Source organism: Oncorhynchus masou, chromosome 19, assembly GCF_036934945.1.
Source record: "Oncorhynchus masou masou isolate Uvic2021 chromosome 19, UVic_Omas_1.1, whole genome shotgun sequence".
In the NCBI taxonomy this organism is placed as follows: Eukaryota; Metazoa; Chordata; class Actinopteri; order Salmoniformes; family Salmonidae; genus Oncorhynchus; species Oncorhynchus masou.
Genome location: NC_088230.1, coordinates 8,951,640 through 8,972,113, shown reverse-complemented (window position 1 = coordinate 8,972,113; position 20,474 = coordinate 8,951,640). Strand labels below are relative to the sequence as shown.

General features: G+C 41.3%; 1 protein-coding gene across 1 annotated transcript in view; it reads right to left on the bottom strand.

Moving 5' to 3' along the window:
- LOC135505766 (visinin-like protein 1) overlaps positions 1-20,202 on the bottom strand; it is a 66,033-nt gene extending 45,831 nt beyond the window's left edge. Inside the window, exons 1-2 of the mRNA XM_064924890.1 lie at positions 19,855-20,202; positions 5,652-5,818 (exon numbers count right to left, since the gene is read on the bottom strand). Of these exons, the coding sequence (XP_064780962.1) occupies positions 5,652-5,813 (162 nt within the window). The 5' untranslated portion in view covers positions 5,814-5,818; positions 19,855-20,202. The remainder of the gene's footprint in view (positions 1-5,651; positions 5,819-19,854) is intronic.
- Between the last annotated feature and the right edge of the window lie 272 nt (positions 20,203-20,474).

The window sequence follows — 20,474 nt, the reverse complement described above, 5'->3', positions numbered from 1 at the left end:
CTATTACAATTGCTCAGAGAAAGAGATGTTGTTTAACAAGTTAATTGTTTTTTTTATTGGATCCCCTGTTATCAATACACCAGCACCCTCCCCTTGTGAGGATAACAACTCTGAGCCTTTTTCTAAAATGTTTTATGAGATCATATAACACGTGGAAGGGATCTTATATCGTTCCCACTGGGCACAGACAGAATTCAACATCTATTCCACGTTGATTCAACGTTGATTCAACCAGTCTGTGCCCAGTGAGCTATCCCATATAAAATATTTCCTGATCCTTGATATCCTTTGTCTGCGCTTATGGACAGCCCTCTTCAATTCAAACCACAGGTTTTCAATGGGGTTCACGTCTGGAGACTGAGATGGCCATTGCAATATGTTGATTTTGAGGTCAATTAACCATTTCTTTGAGGATTTTGATGTGTGATTGGGGCTATTGTCTTGCTGGAAGATTCACTTGCAGCCAGGTTTTAGACCCCTGGCAGAGGCAAGCAGATTTTTGACTAAAATGGCCTTATTCTGTTCATGAAGCTAGTGACCTTAACAAGGGTTTTAGGACCAATGGAAGAAAAATTGCCAAATAACATCAAAGAACCAGCACCATATTTTACAGTAGGATTGAGATATTTTCTGCATTGTTCCTTTGAAGGCCAAACCCACCGCTGTTGTGAGTGGCCAAAGACCGCTATTTTCGTATCATATGATAATAATTCTGCATAATCATTAAGAAATTGTGAATAATGATGAGTGATAAAGTTACAGACGAACAAAGATCGTACCCTCAAAAAAATGCTAACCTCCCTTGTTATTGGTAATGGTGAAAGGTTAGAATGTTTTGGGGGCATGATCTTTGTGCATCTGTAACATTAATGTGGAAGTGTTCAAAAAACCTATTATATTATTAATTATAATAAAAGTGACTCCAAAATGACAATACATTATTTACCATTCATTTCTATTGGGCACAACATCATCAAAACACAATCAAAACGAAAAACAAATGCATCCAACAAGTTTGTTGCGTCACAAGCTAGATGTAGTCATTGTGTGCTAGGAATATGGGACCAAATTATAAACTTTTTATAAACTGACATTTCCTCAGCAATACCAAGCCATGAGGTTGGTATCGGGAGAGAAAGGCCTTGGTCAGAGAGGTGACCAAGAACCCTATGGTCACTCTGACAGAGCTCCAGAGTTCCTCTGTGGAGATGGGAGTACCTTCCAGAAGAACAACCATCCTTGCAGCACTCCATCAATCAGACCTTTAAGGTATAGTGGACAGACGGAAGCCACTCCTCAGTAAAAGGCACATGACAGCCTGCTATGAGTTTTCCAAAAGGCACCTAAAGACTCTCAGACCATAGGAACAAGATTTTCTGGTCTAATGAAACCATGATTTAACTCTTTGGCCTGAATTCCAAGCGTCACATCTGGAGGAAACCTGGCACCATCCCTACGGTAAAGCATGGTGGTGGCAACATCATGCTGTGGGGATGTTTTTCAGAAGCAGGGACTGGGAGACTAGTCAGGATCAAAGAAAAAATGGAGCAAAGTACAAAGAGATCCTTGATGCAAACCTGCTCCAGAGCGCTCAGGACCTCAGACTGGGGCGAAGGTTCACCTTCCAACAGGACAACGACCCTAAGCACACAACCAAGAAAACACAGGAGTGGCTTTGAGACAAGTCTCTGAATGTCCTTGATGGGCCCAGCCCGGACATGAACCCAATCAAACATCTCTGGAGAAACCTGAAAATAGCTGTGCAGCAATGCTCCGCATCCAACCTGACAGAGCCTGAGAGGATCTGCAGAAAAGAATGGGAGAAACTCTCCAAATACAGAAGTGCAAAACTTGTAGTGTCATACTCAAGAGGACTCGAGACTGTAATCGCTGCCAAAGGTGCTTCAACAAAGTACTGAGTAAAGTGTCTGAATACTTGTGTAAATGTTTTATTTCAGTTTTTATTTTTTTTCTAAATTAGCAAACATTTGTAGAAAACAGTTTTTGCTTTGTCATTATGGGGTATTGTGTGTAGATTGATGAAGGGAAAAACAATGTAATTCATTTTAGAAAAAGGCTGTAACCAAACAAAATATGGAGAAAGTCAAGGGGTCTGTGTCACGGCTCTCGTCGTAATGAGGACCGGACCAAAGCGCAGCGTGGTACGTGTTCATGATTTTATTTGATCACAAAACACTCAAACAAATTAAACAAGAGGGAAAACCGCAACAGTACTGTAAGGTGCATAAACTATACAGAAAACAACTACCCACAAAACACAGGTGGGCAAAAGGCTGCCTAAGTATGATTCCCAATCAGAGACAACGATAGACAGCTGTCCCTGATTGAGAACCATACCCGGCCAAAACATAGAAATAAAGAAACTAGAATGCCCACCCTAGTCACACCCTGGCCTAAACAAAATAGAGATTAAAAGCCTCTGTCACGCCCTGGCCATAGAGTCTGAATACTTTCTGAAAGCACTGTATGTATGCAAAAGGTGACATTATACTTTCTCCTCATATAAAACATTTATCTAAAATCCAAAATGGAAGAGTGTAGAGCAAAATTAAATGTTTTTGCTTATCTGTCCAAATAAATACGTAAGGGGAGGTAAGTATGTAAGTCACATGGAACACACACACACACACACACGTGAGCGCTCCCACGCATTTGCACAAACATACCGTTCCTTTTCACAGGAACAGTCTGTCCAGCTAACGTGACATCATCCATTTAATCACTATCTGAGCTTTTGGATTGAAATAAATCTTAACATTGATATCCTGTTGCCTGGGAACAAAATAGAATGCCACAATAAAAGGTTAATATGTCAGCAGCCATCAGCCTTTAGAACCTCTGTGGAACGCCACTCTGTAGTATGTATGGTACATAATGTTCACCCACAGTGCACTCAATGTATTGATTGTGTATTACAGTAAAATGTTCTCCAAAGTGTCGGAGTACAAAACCCTCTCAGCCAGGCACACAGAACCCCAATTGGGGCTAAGAGGGTGTACATGTAGGCCGCCTGCGTGTACAGTCGAAGTCGGAGGTTTATATCCACTTAGGATGGAGTCACTAAAACTCGTTTTTCAACCACTCCACAAATTTCTTGTTAACAAACTATAGTTTTGTCAAGTCGGTTAGGACATCTACTTTATGCATGACACAAGTCATTTTTTCCAACAATTGTTTACAGACAGATTATTTCACATATAATTCACTGTATCACAATTCCAGTGGGTCAGAAGTTTACATACACTAAGTTGACTGTGCCTTTAAACAGCTTGGAAAATTACAGAAATTTTTTGTCATGGCTTTAGAAGCTTCTGATAGGCTATTTGACATAATTTGAGGCAAATGTAGGTGTACCTGTGGATGTATTTCAAGGCCTACCTTCAAACTCAGTGCCTCTGCTTGACATCACGGGAAAATCAAAAGACATCAGCCAAGACCTCAGAAAAAAACGTGTTCTGTCTCCTAGAGATTAACGTAATTTGGTGCGGAAAGTGCAATTCAATCCCAGAACAACAGCAAAAGACATTGTGAAGATGCTGGAGGAAACAGGTATACAAGTATCTATATTCACAGTAATACAAGTCCTATATCGTCATAACCTGAAAGGCCGCTCAGCAAGGAAGAAGCCACTGCTCAAAAACCGCCATAAAAAAGCCAGAACTCGGTTTGCAACTGCACATGGGGACCAAGATTGTACTTTTTGGAGAAATATCCTCTGTTCTGATGAAACAAAAATGTAACTTTTTGGCCACAATGACCATTGTTATGTTTGGAATAAAAATGGGGAGGCTTGCAAGCCGAAGAACACCATCCCTACCGTGAAGCACGGGGGTGGCAGCATCATGTTGTGGGGGTGCTTTGCTGCAGGAGGGACTGGTGCACTTCACAAAACAGATGGCATCACGAGGAAGGACAATTATGTGGATATATTGAAGCAACATCTCAAGACATCAGTCAGCAAGTTAAAGCTTGGTTGGAAATGGGTCTTCCAAATGGACAATGACCCCAATCACACTTCCAAAGTTGTGGCAAAATGGCTTAAGGACAACAAAGTCAAGGTATTGGAGTGGCCATCACAAAGCCCTGACCTCAATCCTATAGACAATTTGTGGGCAGAACTGAAAAAGCGTGTGCGAGCAAGGAGGCCTACAAACTTGACTCAGTTACACCAGCTTTGTCAGGAGGAATCGGCCAAAATTCACCCAACTTATTGTGGGAAGCTTGTGGAAGGCTACCGAAACGTTAAACAATTTAAAGGCAATGCTACCAAATACTAATTGAGTGTATGTAAACTTCTGACCCACTGGGAATGTGATGAAATAAATAAAAGCTGAAATAAATAATTCTCTCTATTATTATTCTGATATTTCACATTCTTAAAATAAAGTGGTGATCCTAACTGACCTAAGACAGGGAATTTGTTCTAGGATTAAATGTCAGGAATTGTGAAAAACTGAGTTTAGATGTATTTGGCTAAGGTGTATGTAAACTTCTGACTTCAACTGTATATTTTAATGTGTGTTTATGCATATTAGCGTGTTCTAAAGCCTCAGCTAAAGCAGACTAGGCGTGCATCCCTATTCCCTTTATAGTGCACTACTTTAGACCTGGACCCATAGGGCTCTGGTTAAAAGTAGTGCACTATCTAGGGAATTGGGTGCCATTTCGGAAACAATCTAGAGCAGCGTTGGTATTTTGAGCCATGCCATTAGAATTCTGTAACATGGCTAATGTAATGGTCTTTCATTACGGGGCATTTCCTGAGAGGACTGACCGGGGTAATGATGTAAGTGACTATATATCCACTAATCAGAAATCTAACCTCCATTTAACATGACACTGTACACATGGTCAATATTCATACAGCATAGGATACAAAGTGGTCTAAGGGAATAAGACCTTAATGTTCTTATTTCGATTCATTAAATAGAAGATTAGAAAGATTGAACGTAGTTTTAATGAAATGTTAGCTATCTAATGTACTTAGAATTAAAACATTTATAATTCATGGGTTCTAATTGAATTGATTTCCTTTTTTGAAGACTTTTGCCCGAGTAATAATATTAAAGGAGATTTTGATCCGTGCTCAGTTTCCTGCCCAGATACAAGAGGGAATGAATAACATAACAGATACAGCTGAGGGAACGAATAGGACAGGAATATGATATCGCGTACTGTAATGTTCTCGTTACTCATTACAGTACTTTCAGTGAGCTTGCCATAGTATCATGTTGGTTCGATTGCTCTGCCACTGCGATGACATACACTTCTGTTATCCTCACAAACCACCAAAACCTTTGCATTTCTGCTAGATCTCAAAATGTCTGTAGAGTATTGAGTTATATGGTTTTAGAAAATATGGACTTGTGGGGAAATTGAAACCATGTAGCACTGTGCTTCTCTTCGCCACTCCTCTACTCAAATATATAGAGACATTGCTGATAAAAATGTTTGTGTCTATGCAGATGTTGGAAAAGTGACAGTGATAGGCTGCTTCCCAAATGGCACCCTTGTTCCCTATATAGTGCACTACCTTTGACCACAGCCTGATGGGATCTTGTGAAAAGTTATGCACTTTATAGGTAATAGGGTGCAGTCAGATGAGGGCAGTGACAGTGTTCTGTAGCTACCTTCACATAGAGTTGTTGGAACTCGTCTAGATTGAGTCGTCCACTGGGGCAGTCTTTCAGGAAGCCTTTGTACCACTGTTTCAGCTCGTGCTCATTAAATTCCGTGCTCTTCACCAGATCCTCCATCACCTCCGGGGTCAGCTTGCTGTTTTTCGCTCCCATTTTGTCTGGAAAAAATGTCAGAATAATTATTTTCGAATGTCAGCGGGGTGAAAAGTATGGGACGGTCACGGTGTTCTTTTCGAATGTCTGGATGGAAAGAATGACGCTGGACTATTTTTGGAAAGTCTGCAAAGAATTAATTCCAAATATTTTTCTTTACATTGCTTTTCTACCAGACCAGGTTAAATACCTGGGACAGTCTGGACAAACAATCAGAGTCATCAATCAGGCCTGCTTTGAACGAGGGAGAATACTCTAGAGCGGCAAATTTTATTTTACACACCTACTCCACCTCTGTGGCTAGAAATGGCTGTAATGTGTCCACGACACCTGTAAAACTAAAATATCACCCTAATACATTATGTGATATTTAGGGTTGAACACTATGTGTGGATTTATATACCGTGTCTATATTTAGCTGCACCAGGGACAATAAAACACAGATAGATGATCAATGGACCAAAGCATATTCTCGGATAGCTTCAATGATTGTCTAATTTTTAACCCAACAGGTTTGATACATTGGTAGAGTTTAGGCCTGCATACACTAGGGAGTAGCCTACCTACTAGTAGCTGGCTACTACATCAAAGCATACTGTATAACGCAAACAATAATGCAATCCATCACTTCTGCTCTGCCTAAGTACCTAAAATCACTCAACAACACACATGCACCAGGTTAGACCACTGGAGATTGGAGCAAATTAGTCTGTATCCAACAGCAATCCCTTGGGATTATTAGGCTGAGTGGACCCGAGTCGCTCGTTTTAATGTGATGCCATAACTGTGACTTGATTCATATTTTTGTTGTGCCTAATTTCCCCATCGGCCCACGATGCTTAGCCTTAGCCCTATCTCCACAGCCTGCAGCTGTTTTCACCAAAGTCCCTGTATCAGCCCAGCTCACACTGCTTCACGCACGCACGCACGCACACACACACACACACACACACACACACACACACACACACACACACACACACACACACACACACACACACACACACACACACACACACACACACACACACACACACACACACACACACAGATTCTAATCCAGCCAGATGAGTTAATTAAGCACCATGTACTTAGCATAATTAGCAAATACATTTTAAAGTAAAACATCCGTGTCTCAGCATCAGGGTTGGGCTCAATTTGAATTGAAGGCAATCACTTCAGGAAGTAATTTGAATGAAAAATTCTGAAATCTTTAACTTTTGAAATAAATAGCTTTTCAGTTTATAGAGAAGTCATTGAAAATAAATGTCATTTTTTTGATTATTGAATTGTAATCTTAGTTTACTTCCTGAATTGACTGCCTTCAATTTGAACATCAGCCCAACCCCGCTCGCCATCACTCTGTTAGCTTGTAAGTGCCCAGATGTAATGGTTGTGTAATTCTTAGCGAGCTAGATTAATGTAAAATGGGGAAAGTACTCAATGTTGGAATTGCATAAAACAATGAGAAATTATAGGATACCATCGGAAAGGCCATATCAGTTAATTAATTTCCTCCTGTAGCAAACAAAGAGCAGCACTTTAAAGGATAAATTCTATTATTTCTGATTGAATTATCACAGATATGACAAAGAGTATTCTCTAGAAGATAACTAATTGCAAATTCTGATTTAATTACATGCAGCATTTTAACATTGCCTCTGCTAAGGGGTAAACAACCACATAATTATTCATCCAACACCAACCAAATACTAATAACACAAGGAATTCAGAACTAAATTATTTTTTAAATTTCATTTCATGGCTTAGAGGTGAAACCGAATGCATGACAAGCGGGACTCACAATCAAATTGCCATGCCAACAAACAATTAATAGGGATTGTGAGCTAGCCACAGAACAGAACTGAATAACAATGGCAAGACATCACCAAAAGAATACCTAACCTAGTGCAAGGTAAGGCCTCAGATTGCCTGATAAATTAACTGGATGTCAGCCTCTCTGATCTATGGGGTGAAGTAGATAGATGCTCTCTGTCCTTAGTGATTACCACAGTTTAGAATGGCCTATTCCCCTGAGACATAGAGAGTACTATACACTCCCTATCATCTACGCCTTAGCTCACACTGCAGGCTAGGGCAAAACGACCCTGATGCCAAGTCAAGTCTCAAATCCTTTCATTGTACCGAGTGAGGTAGCTATGGTACAAATACTCTGTCCCATACTCTTTCATTGTACTGAGGTAGCAGCATGAGCCAACAAAGACTCCTTCTTGACACAGAGTGTTTCTTGATATCTCAGAATGAGACAGCTGTTGATATACAGGGCCTTTGGAAAGTACTCAGACCCCTTGACTTTTTCCATATTTTGTTACGCTAAAGCTTTATTTGAGAATGTATTGAAACAAATAGAACATCTCATCTATATACACACAATACCCCATAATGACAAAGCAAAAGCATGTTTGTAGAAATTTGTGCAAAATTATAAAAAATAAAACAAATATTATTGAGTATTCAGACCCTTTACTCAGTACTTTGTTGAAGCACCTTTGGCAACGATTACAGCATCTTCTTGGGTATGACGCTACAAGCTTGGCACACCTGTATTTGGAGAGTTTCTCCCATTCTTCTCTGCAGATCCCCTCACGCTCTGTCAGCCCTTCCCCAGATCTGTGCCTCAACACAATCTAATCACAATAGAATCACAATAGATTGTGCTCTAATTACAAATCATCAAAGGGAACATATACCAAAGTGTTGGAGGTAGTTTGGAGAACATTGCTTACGTGACGAGTAGCTGTGGCTATGCTTTAGCTCAGTGGGCTATCAATCTGGCCATGGCACAGGCCTAGTAAAGACCATGATACTGTAACTATCTCCATACCTCTGATATTATTGTTGTTGGCTCCTTCTTATCTAAAGCGCAAGAGGACTGAACACACCCACAAAAGGACCATGCTATGAACCCACAAGGGTAGTAGCCTGGCAGTGTATGAAACCAACATCAGACTATGGATCTCCTGACCCAGCAACGCAGCACCCAGTTTGATAGTGAAAGTCAACGCACATCTCCAGAAGAAGCTGTGTTGTTGTGAGCATACCCATATGACAAACATCAGGCGATAGATGGATGGGGCTGTATTGTCGACGCAAGCAGTACGTTCTGACACAAATTTAAGGGAGACTCCAATGAAGTAGACCCCAAAACAACAGCAGCAGCAGCGGACCGACCTGTCCCATTAGAGCAATGATGAGCATACATCGTCCACTACCGGGCTACTACCCATCCACTCTGAGAGGTGTGACACTTTAAAAGCTCCCCCATTCACACCCTGCGAGCACAGCAAGTCTGATAATGGGTACTTTCTTTGCAAAGCTCTCAAACACAGCACCATTGCCAAGAGCCGTAGTCGGCGAACTTGGCTATCCGCTGATATTAAAACTGTACATATTTCCGAAGTACAGGTTCAGTTCAGAGCATCAGCATCAGCTATCCACAGTGAGTGACTAGATGTGACATGTAGGGATGTGGTGCTGCCGTAGCACTGGGGAGCGGCGCTCCCTCACCCTTTTCAATTTGAGAATACATGGCAGTGGCGGTCGGTGAAGTTTAAGATGAGGGAGGACAATATTTTTTTTGATGAGCACTGCTAGGGCTGTGGCAGTCATGGCATTTTGTCAGCTGGTGATTGTCACGCAAATAACTGCCGGTCTCAAGGTAATTGACCGTTAATTAACATGAACACATTTAGCATCTCCTACCTTCCACACATAGCCTACAAGCCACTGATACAGATCTTTTGTAGCATCTACATTTTAACAAGTCTAATAAATCCATTTAATATAGACTACACCATCACAATAAATCCATTATTTTATTTTAGACAGGTCTAAAGAAGCATGATATGAAGAAAATGTAGTCTACTTCAGAAGAACAGAATAGCATCCTCTGAGTTGGCCGTATGTTAGGCCCTGATCTGGCAATATATACCATCTCATATGAATGTTGGCTACACTAGATCATTTAGCAGACAATGTTTGCTTAGAATTCCGTGGAATTATTTTATATTCTTTTATAGTATGAAGAATGCAATAGCTGAATGAAATAGAAAGGATATTTTCTCCAAGTTATTTGAGGAGGTGTTCTGTGTTGAACGTTTAACAAAGAAACAAGTACTCCAAAACACTTAATTTAGACTTATTTATGTAACTTCAGTTGTGATACAAACGTTGGGCTTCATGTTTTGATTTTTAATACATTCGAAGGGCTGAGTGATGTGACTCTAATGAGCTCTAAAGTCGCATGAAAGGCATGAGCTCTGCTTAGTTTTTTTTTGCACAGGCTGTACACACTTCATCAGTCTCTCATTCACAATTTGACAAGCGCTTGATAATGCCTCTCATTTCCCGGCGTCATCCCCTTTGTGTTGCCCTACAAAAAAACATGCCTTTTGCGGCTTTGTGGCCGTTATGCCCTTGGGCTGAATATAATCATCATAATTCCCTTCTCTAAGCTGCATGCTCCAAGGCACTTCTCACTCACATGGCACTTGGTCGCCTGATCCAGTCCTTCTCACAGGCTACAGGTGAAGACAGACACATCGGGACACAACGGGCGCTTATCCTTATCCAATTCTGAGGTGCATATTGAAGATATTGGAAGAACTATCCACATTTACTTTTCGTCAGCCAACAAGATGAGTAGGCCTAACGAGCAGCAAAAGCACTAGCCTATGTCAATTTACTATCCACCAGACTACAAATGTCGACCTATTCTATTCTGTGCGAGAAATAAATATTCCAAATATAGTCTGGGACAGTTGTGGGATGCGATAGATCCCAAATTAATACAACCACTGGCATCAAAAAAAAGTTTTTTAAGTAATGAGGCTGACACAACAGATTAGAATATTTAGTTTAAAATGTTGATAAACAAACAGGATATTTCTTTGCGTTATAAGCACAGCAATGCGCACAGGGCAGTAGGCTACAAGCACGAATGTTCAATTAGCAGGAAAACACCATTCTCAAACACGACTGCAAATGCGATTATGCATGCATTGTTTTTATTAGAAAGGTGCATTTTTATGTTGAAAATTATATTCCACAAATTTAAAACTCAAGTGCTGTATGTGTTTGCCAGTTAGGCTCTACACCTTTTGTAACGTGGATTAATGTGCTTCATTTTAAGTTATTCAATTAAGTTATTTGGCCACTTTCATCGTGATACAAACCTTATCAAACCATATAGGCCTATGGGCTAGGCTACATTAGGTGTGCAGCTATAATTTGAAAAAGTCGCAAAAAAGGCATACTCTGTTTCTTTCCTTAAGCTGGGCATCATTCAGAAGTGATCATGTATCATTCACAAGCGATGCACAAGTGATCAGACACACACATCAGACTATTCCTGATTTAATCTTGTCTTTACATATATACTAAATATTACATGTAAAACTTGTTTGTATTTAGAATGGACCATTATCATGCACCTGTCTCAAAACAGGGGCAGGGGAAAAAATACATGTCATCTATGCACCTAAAGGGCGAATTGAGGACGCTATTCCCGCAATGTGCTTAAACTTAGGAAAGTTGAGAAATAAATATAGTTGGCCTAGCCTATAGTAAGGAGATGAGAACCTCCTCTTTTTAATAGAGGCCATCACTCTGTTTTCTCACACAATTGCATAGCCTATAGAAATGTTGCTCAACATGAGCTCATGGGCTTTCATGAAGTGTTTGATTTGATTTTTGATTGCATTTACATTGATGGCAGAGTGATTAGAGGGACAATAGAGCCCTGAGTACCAGGCAGTTATCAAGTTTGGTAGGCTACTAATGGCCATCAGCAGCATCAGAACTTGGACAAACCTAATTACCGTGACTAAATGGTCATGTGGAATTTGACTGCCATTTCTAATACAACATATTGAATGACTGTCATTCATATTTTATTCATGCAGCTCAATATAACATTGATAGGCTTAGGCTACTATGTGATACTTCAGGCGCCGACAGAGATGGCCGCCTCGCTTCGCGTTCCTAGGAAACTATGCAGTGTTATTTCTTACATTAGTACCCCAGGTCATCTTAGGTTTCATTACATACAGTCGAGAAGAACTACTGAATATAAGAGCAGCGTCAATTCACCATCAGTACGACCAAGAATATGACTTTCGCGAAGCGGATCCTGTGTTCTGCCTTTCACCCAGGATAACGGAATGGATCCCAGCCGGCGACCCAAAAAAACGACTTCGTAAAAGAGGGAAACGAGGCGGTCTTCTGGTCAGACTCCGGAGACGGGGACATCGTGCACCACTCCCTAGCATTCTTCTCGCCGATGTCCAGTCTCTTGACAACAAGGTTGATGAAATCCGAGCAAGGGTAGCATTCCAGAGGGACATCAGAGACTGTAACGTTCTTTGCTTCACGGAAACATGGCTCACTGGAGAGACGCTATCGGAGTCGGCCAGCTGGTTTCTCCACGCATCGCGCCGACAGAAACAAACATCTTTCTGGTAAGAAGAGGGGCAGGGGCATATGCCTTATGGCTAACGAGACGTGGTTGATCACAAAAACATACAGGAACTCAAATCCTTCTGTTCACCTGATTTAGAATTCCTCACAATCAAATGTCGACCGCATTATCTACCAAGAGAATTCTCTTCGATTATAATCACAGCTGTATATATTCCCAACCAAGCAGACACATCAATGGCTCTGAACAAACTTTATTTGACTCTTTGTAAACTGGAATCCATACATCCTGAGGCTGCATTCATTGTAGCTGGGGATTTTAACAAGGCTAATCTGAAAACAAGACTCCCTAAATTGTATCAGCATATCGATTGCGCAACCAGGGCTGGCAAAACCTTGGATCATTGCTATTCTAACTTCCGCGACCTATATAAGGCCCTGCCCCGCCCTCCTTTCGGAAAAGCTGACCACGACTCCATTTTGTTGATCCCTGCCCACAGACAGAAACTAAAACAAGAAGCTCCCACGCTGAGGTCTGTCCAACGCTGGTCCGACCAATCTGATTCCATACTCCAAGACTGCTTCCATCACGTGGACTGGGATATGTTTCGTATTGCGTCAGACAACAACATTGACGATTACGCTGATTCGGTGTGCGAGTTGATTAGAACGTGCGTTGAAGATGTCGTTCACATAGCAACGATTAAAACATTCCCAAACCAGAAACCGTGGATTGATGGCAGCATTCGCGTGAAACTGAAAGCTCGAACCACTGCTTTTAATCAGGGCAAGGTGACCAGAAACATGACCGAATACAAACAGTGCAGCTTTTCCCTCTGCAAGGCAATCAAACAAGCTAAGCGTCAGTATAGAGACAAAATAGAATCTCAATTCAACGGCTCAGACACAAGAGGTATGTTGCAGGGTCTACAGTCAATCACGGATTACAAAAAGAAAACCAGCCCAGTCACGGACCAGGATGTCTTGCTCCCAGGCAGACTAAATAACTTTTTTGTCCGCTTTGAGGACAATACAGTGCCACTGACACGGCCTGCAACGAAAACATGCGGACTCTCCTTCACTGCAGCCGAGGTGAGTAAAACATTTAAATGTGTTAACCCTCGCAAGGCTGCAGGCCCAGACGGCATCCCCAGCCACGCCCTCAGAGCATGCGCAGACCAGCTTGCTGGTGTGTTCACGGACATATTCAATCAATCCCTATCCCAGTCTGCTGTTCCCACATGCTTCAAGAGGGCCACCATTGTTCCTGTTCCCAAGAAAGCTAAGGTAACTGAGCTAAACGACTACCGCCCCGTAGCACTCATTTCCGTCATAATGAAGTGCTTTGAGAGACTAGTCAAGGACCATATCACCTCTACCCTACCTGACACCCAAGACCCACTCCAATTTGCTTACCGCCCAAATAGGTCCACAGACGATGCAATCTCAACCACACTGCACACTGCCCTAACCAATCTGGACAAGAGGAATACCTGCGTGAGAATGCTGTTCATCGACGACAGCTCGGCATTTAACACCATAGTACCCTCCAAGCTCGTCATCAAGCTCGAGACCCTGGGTCTCGACCCGCCCTGTGCAACTGGGTACTGGACGTCCTGACGGGCCGCCCCCAGGTGGTGAGGGTGGGCAACAACATCTCCACCCCGCTGATCCTCAACACTGGGGCCCCACAAGGGTGCATTCTGAACCCTCTCCTGTACTCCCTGTTCACCCACGACTGCGTGGCCACGCACGCCTCCAACTCAATAATCAAGTTTGCGGACGACACAACAGTTGTAGGCTTGATTACCAACAACGACGAGACGGCCTACAGGGAGGAGGTGAGGGCCCTCGGAGTGTGGTGTCAGGAAAATAACCTCACACTCAACGTCAACAAAACTAAGGAGATGATTGTGGACTTCAGGAAACAGCAGAGGGAACACCCCCCTATCCACATCGATGGAACAGTAGTGGAGAGAGTAGCAAGTTTTAAGTTCCTCGGCATACACATCACAGACAAACTGAATTGGTCCACCCACACAGACAGCATCGTGAAGAAGGCGCAGCAGCGCCTCTTCAACCTCAGGAGGCTGAAGAAATTCGGCTTGTCACCAAAAGCACTCACAAACTTCTACAGATGCACAATCGAGACCATCCTGGCGGGCTGTATCACCGCCTGGTATTGCAACTGCTCCGCCCACAACCGTAAGGCTCTCCAGAGGGTAGTGAGGTCTGCACAACGCATCACCGGGGGCAAACTACCTGCCCTCCAGGACACCTACACCACCCGATGCTACCGGAAGGCCATAAAGATCACCAAGGACAACAACCACCCGAGCCACTGCCTGTTCACCCCGCTATCATCCAGAAGGCGAGGTCAGTACAGGTGCATCAAAGCTGGGACCGAGAGACTGAAAAACAGCTTCTATCTCAAGGCCATCAGACTGTTAAACAGCCACCACTAACATTGAGTGGCTGCTGCCAACACACTGACTCAACTCTAGCCATTTTAATAATGGGAATTGATGGGAAATGATGTAAAATATATCACTAGCCACTTTAAACAATGCTACCTAATATAATGTTTACATACCCTTCATTATTCATCTCATATGTATACGTATATACTGTACTCTATATCATCTACTGCATCTTTATGTAATACATGTATCACTAGCCATTTTAACTATGCCACTTTGTTTACATACTCATCTCATATGTATATACTGTACTCGATACCATCTACTGTATCTTGCATATGCTGCTCTGTACCATCACTCATTCATATATCTTTATGTACATATTCTTTATCCCCTTACACTTGTGTATAAGACAGTAGTCTTGGAATTGTTAGTTAGATTACTTGTTGGTTATTACTGCATTGTCTGAACTAGAAGCACAAGCATTTCGCTACACTCGCATTAACATCTGCTAACCATGTGTATGTGACAAATAAAATTTGATTTGATTTGATTTGATACTCACATTTTCCCTGTACCCAATTTGATTTGATTTGATTTGATACTCACATTTTCCCTGTACCCATCATGAGGTTGCTACAACTTAGCCTATGAATGAAATTTTACAACGCAGATGCACAGGTCGAGAGAAATTTGAATATTTAAGGTGGCAGACAGTGACACATTCAATACCGTCTTTTACAATCTTGCCTGCATCTAGCTGAGCGAGGGTGTAACCATTAGTACAACAGTTGCAAACGAGTGTTTCTATTGGACAAATTCAGTTATGTTTATCCCCGTTTTTCTCCATTTGCTTCGTTTTAAGATTTTTTTTTTACAAACACAGTTCACCTTCATAGCTGCCACATACAACCAGTGTGATCCCTTTGATCGTTAGATAATTCCTTCTCTCATCCACGCTCTCTCGTCCTTTCATCTTTTCCCTTCGCTTGTGGACTTCAGTGCACAACACATCAGCTGTCTGTGACCAGTCGAAAAAACCTTCCAAAGCCAAACCTTTACATCATAACCACTACACACAGCCTACATCGTTGTCACATATTCGCTAACGTCAAGTTAACATAGCTACAATAACTAATTTGCTAGTAAACCCGCTACAATCATGCAGTACAGTGTATAGTTAGAAAGCAGTTTAGCAGTGGCACTACATTAATAAAACCAAAAGCTTACCTTGACTTGGAAGAATTCCATCATTGGATAGCCATAACCAGATAGGTAACAAAGATCCCTCTCTGTTTGAGCTGGGTGTTTGAGTAGGCTAAACTAGCTAGCGGCATTGGCGAGCTAAGTAAGTGAAAATATTTTTATTTGTATATAGCTAGCTCTCTCTCTCTCTCTCTCTCTCTCTCTCGCTTCTCCTTCATTTTTTAAGAAAATGTATTTGTTCAAAACTGTTCAACTATTGTCTTTCTCTCTCTTTGAGTCAACTACTCACCACATTTGATGCACTGCAGTGCTAGCTAGCTATATGTTATGCTTTCAGTACTAGATTCATTAGTTGTTCCTTTGAACAACATGTTAGTTCATGCTGCAAGCACTTTGATAGGTTGGAGGACGTCCTCCGGAAGTTGTCATAATTACAGTGTAAGTCTATGGAAGGGGGTGAGAACCACGAGCCTCCTAGGTTTGTATTTAAGTCAATGTATCCAGTGGACAGAAACTGACCTCCAGCTACACCATGGTGTCACCCTACAGAGTGCTGTTGAGGCTACATTAGACCTTCATTGCATAACAGTGTGTTTTAATCAATTATTTGGTGAAATTGAAATATATTTAGTATAGTTTTATCTAAATAGTTTTCACTATTTTTATTTCTATGAAATTCTCTGAGGAGGATGGTCCTACCCTTCCTCCACTGAGGAGCCTCCGCTGATACACCCAGTCACTACAAAGATACAGATATCCTTCCTAACTCAGTTGCCGGAGAGGAAATAAACTGCTCAGGGATTTCATCATGAGGCCAAAGTAATACTGCAAAAAATATGGCAAAGAAATTAACCTTAAGTTCTGAATAAAAATCATTATCTTTGGGGTGAACACAACACATCACTGAGTACCATTCTACATATTGTTAAAGCATGGTGGTGGCTGTATCATGTTATGGGTATGCTTGTCATTGGCAAGGACTATGAAGTTTTTTAGGATAAGAAGAAATGGAATAGAGCTAAGCACAGGCAAAATCCTAAAGGAAAAACTGGTTCAGTCTGCTTTTCAAAAGACACTGGGAGACAAATTCACCTTTCAGCAGAACAATAACCTAAAACACAAGGTCAAATATACACTTGAGTTGCTTACCAAGACGACATTGAAAGTTCATGAGAGGCCTAATTACAGTTTTGACTTAAATTGGCTTGAAGATCTATGTTAAGACTTGAAAAATGGCTGCCTAGCAATGATCAGCAACAAACTTGACAGAGCATGAAGAATAAAAAAAATAATAATGTGCAAATATTGTACAATCCAGGTGTGCAGCCAAAGACAGAAAACTCTACCAGGGGTTGCTAAAACGGCTTTCCTCAAAACATTTTGTGATGGACTTGGGGCTCATGTACGACGTACTTCAACTCGCTCTCCTGCCCGAGCGCTTATTGCGAATGCAGACAAACTGATCCACCGCATGAACCTCATCGTCACACAGCGTGTCTGCCTAAATCACTTGGTTAAGATGCTGTCCTTTCAGCACCACGATTCGAAGTGCGCTCAAATTGCTTAGAATAACCCTCATCAAGATCTGCTGCCGACACCTAATAGTCATACTCATCACTTATTATTAACATTATTACAAATACAAGATTATCACTTCTCACAGTGGTGTTTGTTTAGTAAAGTTAGATCAAAGCTGAATCAATGTCTTGCAAGATCACATAATGATTCATTTTCATTTTACATAACAGAAGCAAATAATAGCATATACTGTAGCATAGTAGGCCTAAAAACAACAAAAACACCTCCTCAGCAGGGCCGATCTATGCTGTTCTGCCGTCCTAGTTGGTTACGAATGAAAGTTGAAAATAAGTCATTTATAAACCTGTTTGGACCAAATCAAGGCTGGTCCAGACCGGACAAAATCTGAACCAAACATAGAAGTCTATAATTGGTTTAAATTTGGTCCGGACCGGACAAAAAAAATCAATGTCCGTGGACGTTGAAATCAAGGCCTGTCTGGACCGCACCAAATCTGAACCAAACATGACATACAAAGGTTTGGACACACCTATTCAAGGGGTTTTCTTTATTTGTACTGTTTTCTACATTGTAGAATAATGTAGAAGTCATCAACACTATGAAATAACACAAAGGCAAAGGGTGGCGACTTTGAAGAATCTAAATCTAAAATATATTTTGTTTTGTTCAACATTTTTTTGGGTTCCTACATTATTCCATATAGTGTATGTTATTTAATAGTTTTGATGTCTTCACTATTATTCTACAATGTAGAAAATAGCAACAAAAAAATCAAGAAAAACCCTTGAATGAGTAGGTGTGTCCAAACTTTTGACTGGTACTGTATATGATTGGTTCAGAGATGGTCCGAACCAGACCAAATACCAATGTCCGGGGATGTGGAAACCAAGGTTCAGTCTGTACTGCACCAAAAAAGAAGTCCAAAAGGCGTCGCCGCCTGTCCGTGCTTATAGAGGTGTAGCCTACGGTGTTGCCTGAAATTGAACCTGACCTCGCTCAGGGCCACCAAAAGACTAGAGGCGGCACTGGAGGGAGGAGGAGAGACGTTTCAAACTGAACTCTCCAAACTGGAAGGCAGCTAACAAACATATTAGCCAATGCTTTAACTTCATCGTGACTTGTTCCAGTTCATCAAATCATTCCCTGAAATAATTTTCTGAATCTACTGCTGTAGCATTAGTCATGTTATTACAAAAGACCCAGATAGTGCAACTCTGCCACATGAGTTCTGTCTGCAGGTCATTGCAGAGAGAGAGAAGCATGTTGACTTATTAAAACCTCTTGTCAGTACACTGAGGCAGTACCGAAATGCATACAGTGCGTTTCTAAGGATCTGGGGCCTATTCATAAAGAATAGTCACTGGTTGATTCTCTTATAGTATATGAACTAGCAGACCTCTCCTCTGTACATTGGCCAGGCGCATTATGTAACAGCATGTCCCTTTTCCATCATTTTCCAATAGGGAATGACCTTGAGTTATAACCCAGGACAATACCAATAGCCATGTATACATGAATAAATGCTTAGTAGTTGTACTATAGGCCTACATAAAATCACTATCTATGACATGTGTCATATGCACTTCAGGTCTTGCAATCATGACCTCTTAGCACCACCACAAACAAGAGCATGGCTTCAAGAAAATATATCTGTTTCAGATGTTTAAACAACATAATATGATTTAAACACATTGTACAAAAAAAAATCTCAATTGAAAAAAAAACTGTTTCATTGGTTGGATTGTTTCTATCGTTATTTCACCACACATGTTTGTTTCTAAACTATTATCATCGGCCAAATGGTTCCATGCGTGCAGCCCAGCAAGCGCATACCGACCTGCCAGTCGCAGGGCAGCATCTCCTAAACACATCAGAACCACAGTGGAGGAAAGCTGAGAGGAAAATGCCATATTACAGCTGCATTTAAAAAATGTCATATATTGCATTTGACAAATGAATGAAAACGACAACGCACACACCTCAAACTGGATACTATTGACATGTAGCCCTTTTCTTGTTGGACTCCTGATACTTTTGTTTTTGAAATATCCACCAGTGGACTAAGCTAACCCACTCCCTCCCCATACAGTATCAGGCTATTTGTTTGGGTCACAAAGTGCCCTAACTGACGTAACTGTTTTCTATAGCCTAAATGACAAAATTATGATTTGTAGTCGTACTGATGATCCATTATGATTTAGCATTTTCAGAAGATGGAGCATGCTTCCCCAATGTTAATGCTGCAAACATCTTTATTTATTTCCAACTTTTTTTTAAAGACAACTAACCTAATTGTTAAATACATTATACTACATACTATGCAGTTGAGTCTAGCAATGAATGGCGTATCTGAATGGCGTATACAAATCATAATGGAATAGAGGGAGGGTTTCCCTAATGCATTTGACTATTATCCATAATAAAGAAAACATATTTACCTTGAAAGAGTGCGAAGTCAATGGGGCTTTGCGCTCTTCTTCAGAGTGGGTTATGTGCGGACAGACACGTTATTAGTCAAACGTTTACTTTTCTGTCGACCCCTGTGGTGAGGTTTTCTTGGGAAGAAATGAGCCTAGTCGAAATTCACTGATGCAGTTCCGAGGATGCTACAAGCAAGCAGGACTGTCTACACACACTAATACACTCGCTGAGGATACAATGAAGCGCAGCGTCAGACTGTGTGCATCACGACTCTCTCTTTCCCTCTTTGTTTCTATCTCTCTTTGTTTCTCTCTCTCTCTCTCTCTCTCTCACTGTCTGTCTCCCTCACACAGAGTGGTTGATAATTGCAGAAGACTACTGTTTTGGTGGGGTGCTTTTTGAGTTTGCGCAAGATGAGGAAAGAAACAAGCCTTCTGCTGCACCTATGTTATGCAGAACTATGAAGTAGAATGAGCAGGTGGATTTTGATGTGGATTAAATGTACAGTCTTACAAGGGTCATTGTCAACAGATATAGGCTATGCTGTGAATATAAAATGCCTACGGCATGCTATCAATCTGCTAACATATAGTGATTATATATCTGCCAGCAATTGCTATCCAACCAGTCCTACTTT